The sequence below is a fragment of the Pelodiscus sinensis genome, chromosome 6 (assembly GCF_049634645.1).
Source record: "Pelodiscus sinensis isolate JC-2024 chromosome 6, ASM4963464v1, whole genome shotgun sequence".
Lineage (NCBI taxonomy): Eukaryota > Metazoa > Chordata > Testudines > Trionychidae > Pelodiscus > Pelodiscus sinensis.
In genome coordinates, this window is record NC_134716.1 from 88,994,614 (window position 1) to 89,012,893 (window position 18,280).

The 18,280-nt window shown below is 39.6% G+C and overlaps 1 protein-coding gene across 8 annotated transcripts in view; it reads right to left on the reverse strand.

The window, feature by feature from the left end:
* Nucleotides 1-414: 414 nt before the first annotated feature.
* The window catches only part of MAST4 (microtubule associated serine/threonine kinase family member 4), a 443,735-nt gene continuing 425,869 nt past the window's right edge, over nt 415-18,280 (reverse strand). For all 8 annotated transcript variants that reach the window (XM_075932353.1, XM_075932356.1, XM_075932354.1 and 5 more), the window contains 4 exons: nt 15,624-15,746; nt 9,749-9,885; nt 7,280-7,461; nt 415-5,760 (listed from right to left, as the gene is read on the reverse strand). In XM_075932353.1, the coding sequence (XP_075788468.1) occupies nt 1,883-5,760; nt 7,280-7,461; nt 9,749-9,885; nt 15,624-15,746 (4,320 nt within the window). In that variant the 3' untranslated portion in view covers nt 415-1,882. The remainder of the gene's footprint in view (nt 5,761-7,279; nt 7,462-9,748; nt 9,886-15,623; nt 15,747-18,280) is intronic.

The window sequence follows — 18,280 nt, forward strand, 5'->3', positions numbered from 1 at the left end:
ACATAAGTGCATTAGTGTTTGGTTATAACAACTGCCAAAGCACAGATATACTGTAAATGCTGAGACAATTTTCTCTTCAAAGCTTTTCAAAAATATTTTCTCCAATTGTCATATTGTGTGAGCGCACAAAAGGAAAAATTAATGTAAGAGCGCTACGTCAAAAACTGGAAGACTTGCTAGCAATTTTATCTTTTAATCACAGATTCATTGGAATAAATCCAAACCCAACTAATCAGTGGGGGGAAAATTTGCATAGTACGTGCCTTACAAATCTCCAAGCCACAATTACATTGTGCTTTGAGGAAAAATTGTATACCTCTAGAAACAGAAAGGAACGGCAGAGGAAAATGATAAGTAGATTGGATCTTATATGGATATTTATAACACAAATAAGCAAAAATACCATTTTATTGATACCAATAATTTAAAAGTACTCATCGGTGTGGATATTTCTGTAGTGCTTCTGTACATGTTTCAAACTTTACCTTTTGTCCTTCAAAACAAACCAAATACTCCACACTAAAACGATCAGACAAATTCAACATGTTCCACAGTATACAAAATTTAAATAAGGCTTAGCAAAAGTAATAAGGACAGTCACATTCTAGCACCAAATAGCTCCAACTGGTCCCTTTGTTACAAAAATGCTGCTTTTTTAAAATTACAGTATTTACTTTTTAATATTTTTTTGCATACAAATAAAGATATCATGTTATGAAATGCCCGGAGCTACTTAATGCATTTAGAAATGAATGTGAAACCCAGGGATTACTTGCTAAAAACAGCAAGTTTAATCTACAACATAAGGCCCCAGCTATGTATTAAAATGTATCAGAGTCCTGATCTTTTCTGAAGATATGATAATGAAATAACTTTTTTCCTTTTTACTGTATTTGTCATAAAAAGAGAAAAAAGCTAAACTGCGTGAAGCTAGTTACTCAACCCTATATACCATGATAATTGATATTCTTTAAATTCATTAAAAAACAGGGATGGGAATAGTACTGCAAGTCATTTGCTTCTACTTATGCACCTCACCTCTATAAAGGCCTAAATTTAAAAGCGCTAAAAGGGAACCAGGACAGGATTGCAGCAGAAACTAAGCACATATGCTTCGAGTTTCAGCCTTGTCTGAAGTGAAGGTCCCAGGTAGCCTCCTTAAAGACAAGATGATCTGTTTCATCAGATAATGCTACTTAACTGGATGTAGTGATAATGGAGGCTTCTCCCTTCACGGTAATTATGCCTATTCTAAATGAGAGGTGGACTGTACACTAGGCAGATCCGATTAGATCTTACATTCGATTTAGTGAAGCAGCTAGCCAGATACAGTACTATCAAAATCTATGGTTATTAAAAATATACATAAAAACTCATCCTATTTTTTCTATTGTTTTTAACACTATCTAGAATTTTTAAGAAGTAAAAATGTGGCTTATTTGCTTTCCCTTTACATTAGATCATATTTGCATGTGTTTATCCTACATCTGAGTTTCAGTAATTCTGCTTCCTATTTGATTATGGCATATAAGTGGCAAAGCAACTATCTTAAAAAAAAAAAAGGTAATAGTAAACAATGCAATCAGCAGCAATGTATATACGCTACATTCAAAACCAAACACGGCATGAGATATTTACAGAGAACATCTTTTTCTCAACAGCTCTCAACTGTAAAGGTACTTTTGTACAAATACTCTATGGAAACAGTTTTACCGGTTACATTTGGGAAGGCATTTTGAAAAAGGTCCTCTCTTTATACAACCTGCCACCTGCTGGAGCGGCATGAAAGCTGTGCTGCCTGAAGATACCACACAGTGCTGGTTTCAGAAGGTAGTCAAGACACATCAACAATTGTCCTTAAGTCATACCTGCCAAGTTACTGCTATTGAGAGGACTTTTTGTGAGGACTGCTCCGAGAAGCATCCTTTCCTCGCCTCTGGCGCACTGAGTCTTTATCAGATAAAAGTGCATTAGGACGGTCAGAGGTGGTTACTGACCTGGATAAATCTTTACCTACGTTCTGTTTTTTTATAGAAGGAGGCTGAGCTTGATTGGGATCTTTTCCCTTTACATCCACAGTGCTGCTAGCAGAAAGGGGCTTTTCTTGATTTCCAGATTTACTCCCAAGGTTTGAAGCAGGAAGAAGGGCTTCTACTGGAATAGCAGAGCTATGCAATGTCAACAGTGAAACACTCTTTGTGATTTCTCTTTTACAATCCCCTGCAGAAGAGGTGGCTTGCTTTTTTAGTTCCTTGCAGCTGGTGACAGGAAGCTCTGGTGAGTCTGCTTTAATCTTTGTTGAAGACAGATCATTGTTTGTTGAAGACAATCCAGAGGCTTCTTGCCTACATTCAGGGAAGCTGGGTGGACAATTCAGGTGTTTTGATGGAGTTACAGCTGAACGACATGAACTCTGCACAGTGGCAGCTGATAAAAGCTTTGCTGTAATCTGCTTGTTTGCATCTGTTAACTGTTTTTGATTAGCTTGCCCCTTCCCTTTTGAATCTGGTGAGCCTTTGCTAACTATTGCTGCCTTTTCTGCTACTTTCCCCCTAGCATCACAGTTTGTAAAGGAAAGGCAGGGTTCCAATTTCCCACTGTCCTTCTGAACATAAAGTGCTTCAGTGCATTTTTGTCCTTCTGGTTTTTTGTCTGCAGTGATGGCCTGATTACTTGGGCCCTTGTCTGCTTGTTTGTTCAACAAGAGAGACTCTTTCACAGTGGAAAACTTTGGAGGCATGTTTTGCTTCTCACTTTTATAGAGTTGCTTTTGATCAGCAGCCTCACTGAAGCCTGCTGTTTCCTGCCCTAGAAAAAGCTTGGAGTTTTCTGGGCCTGCTGGTGCATGGCCATTACAAGAGGATTTAGGTTTGGTTTCAAGAGTGTTGCTATTGATTTGGATTGAAGGTGCTGACCCATCTTCCAGATCCACTGGCTTTTCTACCTGAATGTGTTCATTGTTTAGTTTTCTCTGAGAAACTGGAACAAAAGAAAGAGAATCCTGCACATTTTTATTGGCATATTTCCCATCTTTCCGAGAGCCAGTGGAGAGTTGAATAACATTTTCTTTTTCTTTTATGTATGCAGGGGACTGTTTCTGTGCAAATGTGAATTTGTCAGAATGCTTAGATTTAGAGGAACACGTTTCAGTTACTTGCCTGGATCTATTATTACTGTTTTCCATGTAAACTGAAGTAGCTTTGACTGGCTCTTGTATACTTAAATGCACATGAGCATCTATTACAGAGTTCCTGTTTACAATCTCTCTTCCACAAGGAGAACTTGAAGAGCTAGACTGCTGCCTAGTAATCAAGTTCGGTAGCTCTCGCTCCATAGTTTGAAACTGTGTTGCGCTAGACTGTTTCTGATCCTTCTTTCTCAGATCTTTGGAGTTGTCCTTCTGCACGGAGGAACTCATCAGTGATTTCTCATTTTTAGTGTTAGACTCAACTGGTGGTTGTACAGGCCTTTTTGGCAAAGACATTTCACTCTTTGAGTCCATCACTTTCTGCTTGCTCATTTCCCTTTCTACAGAAGTATTAGCAGGGATAATGTCATCTTTAGCAACTTGTTTTGGAAGATCTCGGTCATCTTTAGACTCTACCTTAGAGCCAGCTGCCTGCATTCTCGTTGCTCCATGTGTCTGAAGGGGAATGGCAAAGTCAGCAGCGTTTCTCTGAACAATTTTGGAGTCACTTGTTTTAAAAGCATCTGGGATACATTTTTTCATAGATGAATCTCTGATCCCTTCAGCTTTCACAGGGAAAGATTCATAATTTCTTTGTGACACTGGGTACCTGACAGGCAACTCCATTTGGATTTGCCTCTCTTTCCCTGCAGTTTTTTCAGGGGTGCTTTGGGCTGTGGAAGGTGTGGCAGATGCTAGGGCAGTGTGGACACATTGATTTTGGACAATATGTAATTTTGCCTCAGTCGGATGGTCCTTCTGTTTTGAATGAGAATCCTCTCTCTTTTGATCAACTTCCTTGACAGAAACATTGCATGTAGCACTTAGGCTGGAAATCTTTTTTTCTGTTTCTAGTTCTGTGGTCATAGGGGTTGCTAGTGCACTTTGAAAAATCTTGTTTGATTGTGAAAACTGGGGCTGTAGTAGATGAGATTTACTCGACTTTGAACAGGGTAACAACACTTCTTTCTGATAGGATGCCTCCCTCTTTACACCTTTGCTTTGAGATAACAGAGGCATGGAAAAGCCCACCTCATTGCTGGTGTTTTGACTTTCTGGTAGCATGCATGAATGCAGTTCTGTCTTTGAAGCCTGAGGCCCAGACAGTAAGGCAATGTCTAAAGTGCCTTCAATTGGTTTCAAACAAGAAACCGATCTCCCTTCTAGCTTATACTCTGATGGACTCTTTCTGACAGGAGACTCAGTAGAAATCAGGGCTGATTTTTCCATGCCAGTTTCTACTCGGCCATTCAGAGCTTTGAGAGGAACAAAAGAAACTGAGCTAATCTGAGCAGTGTGCGCATTACTGATAAATGCTCTGCTATCAGCAACTGTAGAGGAATCCTGTTGTATATTGATGGGTCTTGCTGTATTAAGTTGAAGGCATTCATGAACATTTGATGTCATTTTGGGCTTTAGCACTGGGCAGAGGCTATCATCTTTTTCTTCAAAGGACATTTTCTTTCTTAGATAATCAATATTTGCAAGCTTACCGTCTATTCTTTCAAATTTGACAAATTCTTTTGTTGGTGCATTTTTATCTGGGTTTTCTCCCTTTCCATTTAGCAGCCTGTCAGATGAGTGAGGTAGCACATCTTGCAATGTACTTGGAGGGGAAATTCTTTTGAAGTCATAAGAGATATGACTGAATTCATTAAGTGGAGGCCCATGACACAGCATGTGCGTATCTAAAGGAGTGCAGTCACCTGGTCTCATGTTTGCAGTCTTGTGAAAGGTGTCTTTGAGTATGCTGCTTACTAACGGAGTCTCCAGAGCTGGAATTTTAGTTTCAAAATGATGTGATCTTTCCAAAGCTTTCTGAAATGTTTTTTTGTCTCTGTCTTCTACTCTTACGGTAGTTGGATTTTCTGACTCACAACTAGGCTCATGTATAGTGCTTGCTTTCTCAACAAGATCTTGCTTTTTCATAACTATCTTGGCCTTCAATTTCTCTCGATCCAGCTCATCGATGGACTCTTGCCTACCCAACTTTCTGCAAACAGGGCGTTTCAGGCAGCCTTGCTCTGCAGGCCTGACTCGAGTGAGTGATGGCACATCACACACATTCTCCTCCAGGCTCTGAAGCATTACTTCTCTTTGGGACAATTCCCTATTCACCTCTTCTTGAGTCACTTCCAGGCTGTGTTTGCGTGAACATAAGTGTTTCTTGTCACAGCCATAAGAAGGAGCAAGTTTCTCTTCAGACTGGACCCTCTTTAGCAGTGGAGACCTGGGTGGCTCTGCACTCTTTGGCCTCACTATATGTCTTACGATAGTTGGAGGGGAGTGCATCTTGCTAGGGAATGCCTGAGCTATTTTTGAATTTCCAATTGAATGTCCCAGTAAAGGTGATGGAGATCTTTGAGGGGATGTTGGCTGGGGTGTTGGAGAAGGTGTTCGTGCCAAAGGGGAGAGAGGAATGCTGCCAGCTGACTTGCGCCTTCCTGACCGGTATCTTTGTCCACCAAGCTTTGGACCCAAGCCATGAAGAGTGCTGGGTCTTATGTGACCTGAGCCAGCTGGAGAATTGGGTGCGCTTGAGCTAGGGGAGCTACTCTGGGAGGAATTGGTACCTAAAAAAGAAAAAAAAATATAGAGCTAGCAAAGTTCTTCAGCTCTGGTCTCTAATAACTAAAGTAGAAGCAGCAACACAAAACACATACTGATAACCAGGGCTCGACAATTAGGGCAATCTACTCGCCCCTGGTGAGTAGATTTTAGCCTGGAGTGGCCGCATAGCGCGGTCAGCACATGCGCAGCATACCAAACCGCATGGCTGGCGAGCGGGGCTTGCCACTGCTTGTCAAGCCCTGCTGATAAGCATTTGCGTTATCTGCCAAAGCATTCCATGGCTTGGTAGGCTGCACATTATTGGATGCTAAAATAACATCATCCTTATTATATATTAAAGAAGACTTTTCCTGTGGGACAACTGAGTGACGTCATGTGTCACTCTGTGTCCTGAAGCCCTTCTCTCCGTCCTGCCCTGAGTGTGGGGGAGCAGCGAGCCATGCGGCTTGCAGCCTACTCCCTGCCCCTCCCCTCTGCTTGGAGGCTGGGGTGGGCAGAGCCAGGCCGCACGCAGCTTCAGCTTGGCCCAACTGCCCAGCAGCTCTTGGGGATGGGGATAGAGTGGAAGGGCTGGGCTGATGGTCAGCACAGAGGGGTTTCGGTTCAGGAGGGAGAAGGGGTCCAGGACTGGCAAGGTGGGGAAAGGAAAGGGGGCTTGGGCTGGCAGGGGGAGGAGGGAGAAGGGGGGCCCGGGCTGGTGCAGTGGGAGAGGGGAAAGTGCCCGGGCTGGTGTGGCCCCAGCCTGGCTCTTCCCAGTTGTTGCGGGGAGCCAGGGTTGACAGTCCCCCACAAGAGTGAGGCTGGTGAGCACAGGGCGCAGCCCCCAGTTCTTATAAACATACTTTCACTGTACATTTAAATTAGCAATTATTTTTTAACAGGATTTAGAAGCTAATATTTTCTGCCATTTGAAAGAAAGGTTCCAAGTTTTATATGGTTTATATCTTCAGCAAGGAATAGTAAGCAACAACATTAATTTTTATAGCTAGTAAAATCATGAGAATTAAAATGTGGCTGGGGCAGGTGAAGCAATCTAGAAATCAGAATGATGTGACATTTAAAGTCTACTGTAGTTGTACCCTCACCCAGCTTTCGACTGGCAATCCATATTTATTAAACCTCAGACTGGTCCCGAGCTAGAAATGCTTTTTCCAAGGTAATTTTCTTTCCTTTACTCTTTATATTCTCTCAACTAGTTCTAATTTTTCCCTAGGTAATAGCTATACTTGATTTATTCATTCGTGACGTTTTATTTTCTATTAATTTTAGATTTAAAACCCCCCTGAATACTACAATTTTGGAGACAAAGCAAACAGACAGTTTCCCTTTAAGTGCTTCTGTGCCAGCCCCAAAACCTTTGACTTAGTACCATGTTTTTTTCTTAATCCAAATGAAATCAAACTATTCCAATTAACTTGGATTTCACATAGGCGACCATTCCAAGTGGAATTTAGTATAGCCTAAGCTTCATGAAGGCAACACGGATTTTGATCTCCCTTAATTTTCTCCCTAACAACTCACCAGATGGGAAATCAGGAGTAGAGCGGTAGCTTGGGGTAGGAGATCTGGGAGACAAGCTGTGAGTCGGGGAGCCAGGCAAGCTCTCTCCTGATGAAAGGGACCGGTTCAAGCAGGAGAAACTTCGGCTGGTATGAAGAAGGGGAGAGGGCTGCTTGGCAAGCTTTTTGAAGAGAGACCTCCTCCTAACATGAGAACAAGAGGGAATTCATCAGGAGAGACACTACACAAATACATCATCCCAGAAAGAGCTCTTAATGCTGGCTTTTAATAACATCCCCATAACCTCCTCAAAAGTGAATAGTGGGCGAATTGCAGACAGATGGGATAGAAAATGTGCCCACAGTCTATCATCTCCAAAAATTATGCACTACACTTCCAGAGAAAGTTTGAGTGATATATAAATGAATCTCAGAGGGGTAGCCATGTTAGTCTAACTTTAAAAACAATGAGAAGTTCAGTGGCACGTTAGGAGACTAAAAAATATATTGTATCATGAGAATTCGAGGGGGGATTTTACTCACAAATGTTCCTGATACAATGAATTTGTTAATCTCTAAAGTGCCGCAAGATTGCTCATTGTATATAAATAAGTGTAAAATTTGGTACCTTATTCCTTTGTTTAAGACCATAACAAAATTTATAGAATAGTTTAGTACCAGTGCAGGAGGTAAAAGTTCCCTCCAGCCCCTCTTTAGATCCTTACACCGTCCTTCCTTGTCTCCTACAACTTGACCAATGCCTAAAGAGGGTTCTTGGAACAAACAAACAAAAAGTCCTTTTCCTTCTTTCCTCCCTTATGAGAGAAGGCAGTGCACTGGAAAATAAAGTGAGGTAAGGGTGACTTGGAACTCAGGCAGGATGGTGCAATTTTCAGTACTATTCTCTCAACTACTACACCACTGTCTGGGGTCTCACACCCACGGGATAGCTCTCAGTTCTAAATTGTCGACAGTGGGTCTCCTTGGAGATACTCAAGTGGTATAAAATAAAGGTCTTTAGCTGTTTGTTATCTATTGCCCTTTCCAAGTCCAATTACAATGGGCTGCCAGGGCCAGGCCCAGCAAGCATGGGGCCAGGATCAGAGGCCATCGTCGGGGGGGAAAGGGGGATGGGGGAGGTGTCACTGAGCTGCTAGCACCATCCTCTAAGATAAATAGGAAGGATTCAGGGTCATCGTCCAGCCCCAGCTTGGTTAGCTTTCCTGGTTCTGAAAAGGGAATACCTTTGCATGATCTAGTGGGACTTCCTGAGGGGATAGCGCTGGCACTATATGGTGCATCGTCTCCTTTTGATAATGCTGGTGCTGGGCCAACAGTTTCCTCAGTAGGTGTTACTGTTGTTGTATGGTCTGAATTTGCTACTGGGGTCCCACTATTGCAGAAACTGCTGTTGGAATTGATGTTGCTAAGCAGCTTGCTGCTGCTGCTGCATTCTACTAACTACTCATGCCACTGCTCCAGTTCCATCTTTCATGGCTTTTTTATAACCCCTTGTATCAGGTGTGGTTATGCCCACATTCTCCACCATTTGTGCAGGGCAGGAGTCCCAGCCCACTCTTCAGGTCCTTACATTGTCTTCCTCTCTCTCCTATCCCCATCCCTCCTGGCAGATTCCCAAGCAGGTTCTTGAAACAAACAAACAAAAGAAAAGAAAAGAAAAGTCCTCTCCTCTCTTTCCTCTCTTATGGGAGAGAGGAGTCCATGGGAAAATAAATGGAATTCAGGATGACAAGGCACACAGGCAGTCTTTCAGGGTCTTCTTTGGACTTGCTCCAAATGGAGTCTCCTTCCAGCCCCTCCTCATGTGTGCATCGCTCTGCAGCTGGATCTTGCAGTTTTGGAAGAGGTAAGGCATGTTGTTGTCTGCCTCTTAGCAAGCCTGTCAGTGCTGTCTGGGGTGGGACAGCCTGCTTCCTGATGAACACCTCTTCCTGTAGCAGGCTTTCCCTTTGAAGCTTTACATCCTCCCCTTCCCTCATAGGCAGGACAGGCCTTCCAGGTAAACCTCACTGGTACTGAATAGGCCCAGAGGAGTTTGTTAGTCTTCTCTCAGCTACTATGAAAGCATGTCCCTTCACAGCCAGCAATACGTTTAAAGCTTTGAGACACACACATCAGGACAACCCTAGTCTCAAAGAGGTTATTTAAAACAAAGATGCACTGGAAAACCTATAAGAAAAGGCAGCTACAGTTACTCACACTTACATTTCTGTTTCTGTTTGTGTGCCTTGCAGCAACAGCTCATCTTCAGGAGTGATTTAAATAAGGATAAATTGGGGGGCATTCTGGCATAATAGGATGAGTAGTAGATTTCATGAGTATGGGATAACATGGATGAAGGTAAAATATGGGTGTGGAACAGAAAGTAATGGTATAACAGTGTTTTTCAGATGTGATTGCACATATATAAACACATGACTACACACATGCAAAAGCAATATATCTGCCTTAAAACAAAACTATCACTCACCTTTCTAGACTCTCTTTCTTTTTGGTTTTCTTACTGCGTCTAACCATTCGGCTCCTGTAGCTATTCCTCCTGGCTGGACCTGTTTTGATTGAAGTGTTCTCAAAGGGAGTTGTGGTAATGGACACTTTGTTTCCACTCTGGCAAAATTATTAGAATGTTTCAGAGTGAGTAAGACAGAATCACTTTCCTATAAACTGGAAGTTCCATTACATTTCAAATGCAGCAAAACACAAATTCAGCTTGGGAGTAGGAATTGACAACATACGCAAGCACTCTATATGCCTATGAATCAATTATGTTGTAGGGAGCAATCACCAGGAACCAAAATAAACACAAATCGTCAGGTTACCATATTCACCCACTTACACATTCAAATCATATGTCTGCTATTAAACATGAGCACAGACAAACTGTCAGTCAAACTTTAGCAAAAGTAGTCACATTGTGAGGTAGTCGAACCTTATAAATTTCCTTCATGCCCAGACTGATAATTTTCTGGCCTAGTGTAGCTTTTTAATTATTTTAATTAGTTAGAAGGATACTATGGGTTGGCCAAAATTGCAAACTATAAAAGAATGTAATTACATTTTTTTAAACACCCCCACCCCTTTTTCCCACATCAAAAATATAATTGTCATTTTATCTTGAATAAACACGCAAACACACTCTCTCAAGAAACTAACCTCTGCAACTGTGAAACTGAGCTGGAGAATCCACCTCCATGCCAGTTCCAAACAAGAAGTAGCAAAGATATTTGTTGCTTACACAAGCAATGCCTATTTATTTTAAGCTAAAAGCTTCTCAGAAATGTGTACCTGAACTGCCATGGGCTGCTCTATAATTCCATTTGAATATAAGATTGACTGGAAATAAGTAAGAATCTATAGTTCTATGTTAATACCAAAACCACTTGCTAAGAATAGTATAGCATCAGGATAAAGTTTTCCTTTGTAACAAGTCTATCTTTTTGTATGAATGTATATCATAACATGCTCAATTTACTCTCATGAATATTATAAATACCATCAGATAATTATTTTTCTTTAATCTTTGTAATTTCTTATTAGCTTTAAAAATCCTATTTTGCTAATAAAGCTCAAATTTAAGTTAATTCTTTAGACAAGAAACACATCCATAGAATAGTGAACTGGCTGCCTAAAATTATTTAACCAGTGAGTGTTTTATAATAGATCTTTCTCACATAATATATTAATTTGAGTGTTCCTATTGCTTCAGAAGAGAAAAAAAATCTCAGCAAAACATATATTTTGACCTTTTTATTATCTTTATACTATATTTTAGAAATATTTTTCTTCCAAATCCACTTTTGTGACTGATTATTCATTTCGACAGGCAAAGTTATTCATACACCACCATGAAATTATTAATAATGTAAGAAGCAAATGTACAGCTGTCAAAAATAATGCCGACCTACAAATATTATAGAAGAACGGCAACATAATGAGGTACAGTGAAGCAATGTGTGCTGCAAATATTATAGAAGAACGGCAACATAATGAGGTACAGTGAAGCAATGTGTAAGAGAATATTGAACACTGAAAAAAAATAAACCATGTTTTAAAATCTATACAAGAAAAACAAATATAAAATTATCTAGTAAGACAAGCCCCTGGTCTGCCCTTGCAGAACCCCAATGGAGCTGTGTACTGGTCAGCTGGATTTGTGATGACTGGAAGAACTGTATGGCGATTTGGCTGCCTGAGAAGGAGCCGGTGGTCGTAGTACACGTACATACCTAAGACATAAGGAAGGGTAGAAGAGAGGTTATGGAGGCCAAATTTAGGTTGCTAGGAAAGAGATTGAAATCCAGGACCTCTATGGTACTGTTCTCTGAAATGCTTCCAGTTCTACACGCAGTGCTGGGTAAGCAGGCAGAGCTTCAGAGGCTCAATGGATGGATGAGATGATGGTGTAGAGAGGAGGGGTTTAGATTTATCAGGAACTGGGGAAACTTATGGGAAATGGGGAGCCTATATAGGAAGGACTGGCTCGAACTAACCCACAATGGAACCAGATTGCTGGCACTTAACATTAGAAAGGTCATAGAGCAGTTTTTAAACTATGGGCTGGGGGAAAGCCGACAGGTGCATAGGAGCACATGGATCAGACAGAGACATCTCTTAGGGGAGAGTCTATTAATAGAGACTGTGTATGTTCTAGTAAAGAGGAGATGCTGGAAGATGATGAAATATGGGTAAGATCAGATGAGAAAATCAAGTGGAAAAGGGTCTAACATCAGGAAATGACAGATAAATAGTGACAAATTTTTCAAGTGCTTATACACAAATGCTAGTAGTATAAATAATAAGATGGGTGAACTAGAGTGATTCATATTAAAGGAGGATTATTGCTATAATAGGCATCACAGAAACTTGGTGGAATGAAGATAATCAATGAGACACAGTCATACCAGCGTACAAAATATATCGGAAGTACAGAACAGGTTGTGGGGGAGTGGAACTACACATGAAAGAAAATGTAGAATCAAATGAACTAAAAATCTTAAATGAATAAGAATATAGCAGCAGGGATATATTATCAACCACCTGACCAGGATATGATAGTGACTATGAAATGCTAAGGAGATTAGAAAGGCTATCAAAATAAAAAACTCAATAATAGTAGGGGATTTCAATGATCCCCATAGTGACTGGGTACATGTGACCTCAGGACGGGATGCAGAGATAAAATTTCTTGATACTTTAAATGACTGCTTCTTGGAGCAGCTGGTTCTGGAACCCACAAGGGGAGAGGCAATTCTTGATTTAGTCCTAAGTGGAACACAGGAGCTAATCCAAGGGTTAAATATAACTGGATCGCTTGAAATAATGACCATAATGTAATAAAATTTAACATTCCCTGTGTTGGGAAAAACACCTCAGCAGCCCAACACTGTGGCATTTAGTTTCAGAAAGGGAAACTACAAAAAATGGGGAGGTTAGTGAAACAGAAATCAAAGGATACAATGAGAAAAAGTAAAATCCCTGCAAGCTACATGGAAACTTCTCAAAGATACCATAATAGGGGCCAAACTTACATGTATACCCAAATTAAAACCACATAAGAGAACCAAAAAAGTGCCACCATGGCTTAACAACCAAGTAAAAGAAGCAGTGAAAGATAAAAAGGCATCTTTTAAAAAGTGGAAGTTAAATCCTAGCGAGAAAAATAAAAAGGACCATAAACTTTGTCCAATTAAGTGTAAAAATATAAGAAAAGCCAAAAAGGAGTTTGAAGAACAGCTAGCCAAAAAATCACAAAGTAATAGCAAAATGTTTTTTAAGCACATCAGAAGCAGGAAAACCTTCTAAACAACCAGTGGGACCCCAGATGATCGAGATGCCAAAGGAGCACTTAAAGAAAAGGATAAGGTCATTGCAGAGAACTAAATCAATTCTTTGCTTCAGTCTTCATGGCTGAGGATGTTAGGGAGATTCCCAAAACTCAAGACATTATTTTTAAAGTGACAAATCTGAGGAATTGTCCCAGATTGAAATGTCATTAGAGGGGGTTTTGGAACAAAATGATAAATTTAACAGTAACAAGTCACCGGGACGAGATGGCATTCACCCAAGAATTCTGAAAGAACTCAAATGTGAAATTATAGAACTATTAACTATGGTTTGTAACCTATCCTTTAAATCGGCTTCTGTACCTAATGACTAGAAGATAGCTAATGTGATGCTAACATTTTAAAAAGCCTCTAGAGATGATCCTGGCAATTACAGACTGGTAAATCTAATGTCAATACCGGGCAAATTAGTTGAAACTATAGTAAAGAATAAAATTGTCAGACACATAGATGAACATAATTTGTTGGGAAAAAGTCAACATGGTTTCTGTAAAGGGAAATCAAGCCTCACTAATCTAATAAAGTTCTTTGAAGGAGGGAGGGTCAACAAACATGTGGACAAGGGGAGCCAGTAGATATAGTGTACTTAGATTTCCAGAAAGCCTTTGACAAGGTCCCTCACCAAAGGCTCTTAAGTAAGCTGTCATGGGATAAAAGGGATGGTCCTCTCATGGTCTGATACTGGTTAAAAGACAGGAAACAAAGGGTAGGAATAAGTAATAAGTCACTTATAACTGGTCCCTTTTCAGAATGGAGAGAAGTAACTACTGGTGTCCCCCAAGTGTCCGTACTGGGACCAATCCTATTCAATCTATTTATAAATGATCTGGAGAAAAGGATAAACAGTGAGGTGGCAAAATTTGCAGATAATATTAAACTGCTTAAGATAGTTAAGATCAAAGCAGACTGTGAATTACTTCAAAAAGATCTCACCAAACTAAGTGATTGGGCAACAAAATGGCAAATTACATTTAATATAGGTAAATGTAAAGTAATGCATATTTGAAAAATTAATCCCAACTATACATACAATATGAAGGGGACTAATTTAACTATAACTACTCAAGAGAGAGATCTTGGAGTCATTGTGGATAGCTCTCTGAAAGGATCTACTCAAAAAAAGCAGTCAAAAAAGCAAACAATGTCAGGAATCATTAAAAAAGGGATGGAGAGTATGACAGAGAATATCTTATTGCCTCTATATAAAACCATGGTACACCCACATCTGGAATACTGAGTACAGATGTGATCGACTCATCTCAAAAAAGATATAATGGCATTAGAAAAGATTCACAAAAGGGCAACAAAAATGATTAGGGGTTTGGAATAGGTTCCGTATGACGAGAGATTTAAAAAACTGGGACTTTTCATTTTAGAAAAGAGGAGACTGGGGGGGGGGGGGGGGGGGAATATGATAGAGGTCTATAAAATCATGACTGGTGTGGAAAAAGTGAATAAGGAAAAAGTTATTTACTTGTTCCCATAACATAAGAACAAGGGGTCACCAAAGAAAGTTAATAGGTAGCAAGTTCGAAACAAACAAAAGGAAGTTTTTTTTCACTCCGCACATGGTCGGTCTGTGGAACTCCTCACCAGAGGAGGTTGTGAAGACTAGGACTAACAGGGTTCAAGAAAGAACTAGACAAATTAATGGAGGTTAATCAACGGCTATTAGTCAGGATAGGTAGGAATGGTTTCCCTAGCCTCTCTCAGAAGCTTGGAATGGGTAATGGGAGAGGGATTGCTTGAAGATTTCCTGTTGTTGATCGCTGGGGTATTTGGTATTGGTCACTGTCAGCAGACAGTATACAGGGCTAGATGGACCTTCAGTCTGACCCAGTATGGCCGTTCCTATGTTCCACATGGATCCAACTGCAGGATCAGGGCCTTAGAAGCTCAGTTGACTTGCATGGTATATCAGGATATAAGAGCAAATCTACTTTTTGAGATTTCTGAAATTTGAGATTTAACGGTCCCCACTTTCCTTTATCTTAAAGAACAGGAGAAGATTTTTATTTAATTCTTTTGGAGGTCTCTACAGATTCCATTTTAAAACTGGCACATTCTAAACAAAGTTATCACCGATAGACTGAAATACACACATACACACACAGAGAGAGAGGAGAGAGAGAGAGAGAGAACCCTGCTATGAATAGAAAGAAATTGTAATTAACGGCATTAGAGGAGCTACACTTTCCAGTTTCCCCAATAAATTCTACCTTCACTTTCTGAAGGAGAATGGGATACTTTCTGTCAGTATCCTGAATGTACTTGTAGTAGCATTGTCAAGCACTAGCACAGAAATGAAAGGCTTGGTTGTACTTATGGATTCGGTGGCTTTTTTTCCAGATCTGCCGAAATATCATTTTAGGATCTGTACAGGCACTAAATATATTTTTTTGATAACCACTAAACTTTGAAGGAAAGCTATACATAAACCAGACAGGTAGAGTGTAAAATATGAACTAAGAGACAATGCTGATCTAAAAAGTAACATTTTACCTTCAACAACAGCTCTATCACTTCTGTATGAACAAGACCATGAACTGGCTCTCCATTGATCTGTGTGATCAGATCCCCAGCCTTTAAGCCTGCTTGAAAAGCTGGGCTTCCTTCTTCAACATTCTGGAGTTAAGGGAAGAAGAGAAGACGTCTTTGAAGAAAACAGGCTTGTGGTAATCCTCAGCATTCCAAACAATGCTCTGTTTTAATAAACTAATTATCTGAAAACAAGCTTTAGACTTTCAAATAGTAGATCACATTGAAATAGCCTCATGGCTTAATGCAATATCAGAAAAAGAAATTCAGACTGTCAATTCCATTCCATCTTCAAGTATTCATTTATGTCCATGTTTTACAACTCACACTGGTGCATAATCTACTAAAATCTACCCTCTGATTTTAGTGGGTTTTGGATCAGGCACGTTATTCCTGGCATAAGTTTGGGTTTTTTAAGTGTTTTTTTTAATTTGCTCACTAACGCTGAGAAATCAGAACCAGATTTTCAATATCCCAAAGTTTAGAGAAGCTCAAGTCTAAGATAGATGGTTGAAACCATAATAATGATAGTGATTATTTGCATATTCAGATCCAGTCTTGAGTTTCATGCCTCCTTCTTCCATCGCAAAAAGAAAAAGTTCAGGAAGGTTCATATCTGGCATTTTGGTACAGACAGTGCAACATCAAATCACTGAATCCAAATGGTGAGCTATAAACTTAGTGTTTTTAAAAAAAAGATGCTGCTGTATCAACATTGTGGCTATTTTCAGAGTTAAAACACTGCAATAATTTAAAATAAAGTATTGGACTAAAAATGCCATTTCAATTAAAAACTGCTGAAAAATGTCATAAAAACTTGTAGTTAATTCATTTTTTTACAATGAAAAGAAATCAATTTCCAAGAAAGTAAATGAATGTCAACGAATAAAGAAAAACTTAAAAAAACTACAGTCTGGTAGCACCTCGAAGACTAACAAAACATGTAGATGGTATCATGAGCTTTTGATGACCACAGTGTTGGCTGTCCAGGACCAAAATAAACAGGGGAGACAGGAGGGTGGAAGAAGGAAAAAATGGGATGGGGGAAGAACAAGAAGAGGCAGTGGGTAAAAAATATCAAGGGGAAAGCTGAGCTGGAATATAATAGGAAAAACAAATAGTTTCTAAGTACCTAAAGGCTGGATAGTCAAAAGAGGCAGATAAGAACTATTAATTAGCAACCAATATCCCATTCCTTGACTGAGTTCAGCAGTGACCAGAACACATAAACCAACAAATAATTATGTATTAAATTAGTTTAATCTTTTTTCCTATTCCATGAACAGTAAGTATTATACACAGACTAATTCATTTTCCAAATTATTTGCAAACTTCTCCAACATTCTTCTTTAAATTATTCTAATTGTGGCTATTACAATCAACTATACAATTTGTGCCTTGACATGCACTTAATACAGCTATGTAACTTATACAACTAATACATCTTAAGCAACTAACATACACACATAAATTTCCCATACATCGTGAATTTTGATTTGTATATGGAATTTTCATAAGCATAATTCACTTAGTCATTCACACCATGTTAATTCAATATAGAGCTCATCTAATCAGAAAACAAAAAAAATATCACGTGGCTTACGAAACTAACCGACACAGTACAAATAGCAAAATCTATAACTGACTATATAGTTTGTTCACATTATTTTCAGTCAAACATTCTGATTAAATATTTACTTTTCTTGCGTATTCATGTTAGTAAAGCTCAAGGCCTCCACCAGTCATGGAGACCAAAAATAGAATTGTGAACAGTGAAACTGAAATTCACTTATGAATGTGAATAAATACTTGTCAGGAAAAAAATAATCCACCGCTCACTGAGTAACTTGCTACCAGAGCTAACTACTTGCTGTGTTTGGAATTCAATGGGAAGTTGGTTATCTCAAAGATTCAGAAATTCTACTGCCAAAAGACACCGTTGTGATTATCTAGTGTAGGGTGATCCCTTATGTAGCACAGACCACAGAACTTCCCCAGAATAATTTCTAGGGCAGGTCATTTAGAAGACCATCCAATCCTGGAGAATCCACTATGAGCATTTATAACTGGTGATAATGATTAATTACTCTCAAATTAATTACAAATGTACACCTTATTTCCACTTTGAATTTATCTAGCTTCAACTTCTAGCCACTGGATTGCCTTATAATTTTGTCTGGTAAACTGAAGAATCCTGATGGATGGGCTTGTACATTAATAAAACTTCTATTACTATGCATAGGAAAGGTGAAGGAAGGAACGGTTGTACAGGTTTAGCCAAGCCTCCATTGCTTGGTAGTTCATAGGTAGTGTGATAGTATGTCATATTTCTATTCTCTGAATATTCAAATGACCTTTCATGAGTGTTAAGTCTAGTAAGGGTGAAATTCACCATGTAGAAGATAAGGCTCAACCACCATTTAAGAACTATTTAAATAACAAGTGACCTCATATGTGAGTCAGGCAGTATCTAGGTTTCGTGGTAGCCCTTCACACAAGGATGAATGCAGAGGTGAAAGTAACTTAAAATTCTTACAGGGACTATCCTATTACAAACCAGGTCTCTACCAGTTCTTTAAATAGCTCACCGTTGGCTTTTGCTGCAGCTCAGGCAGCTCTTG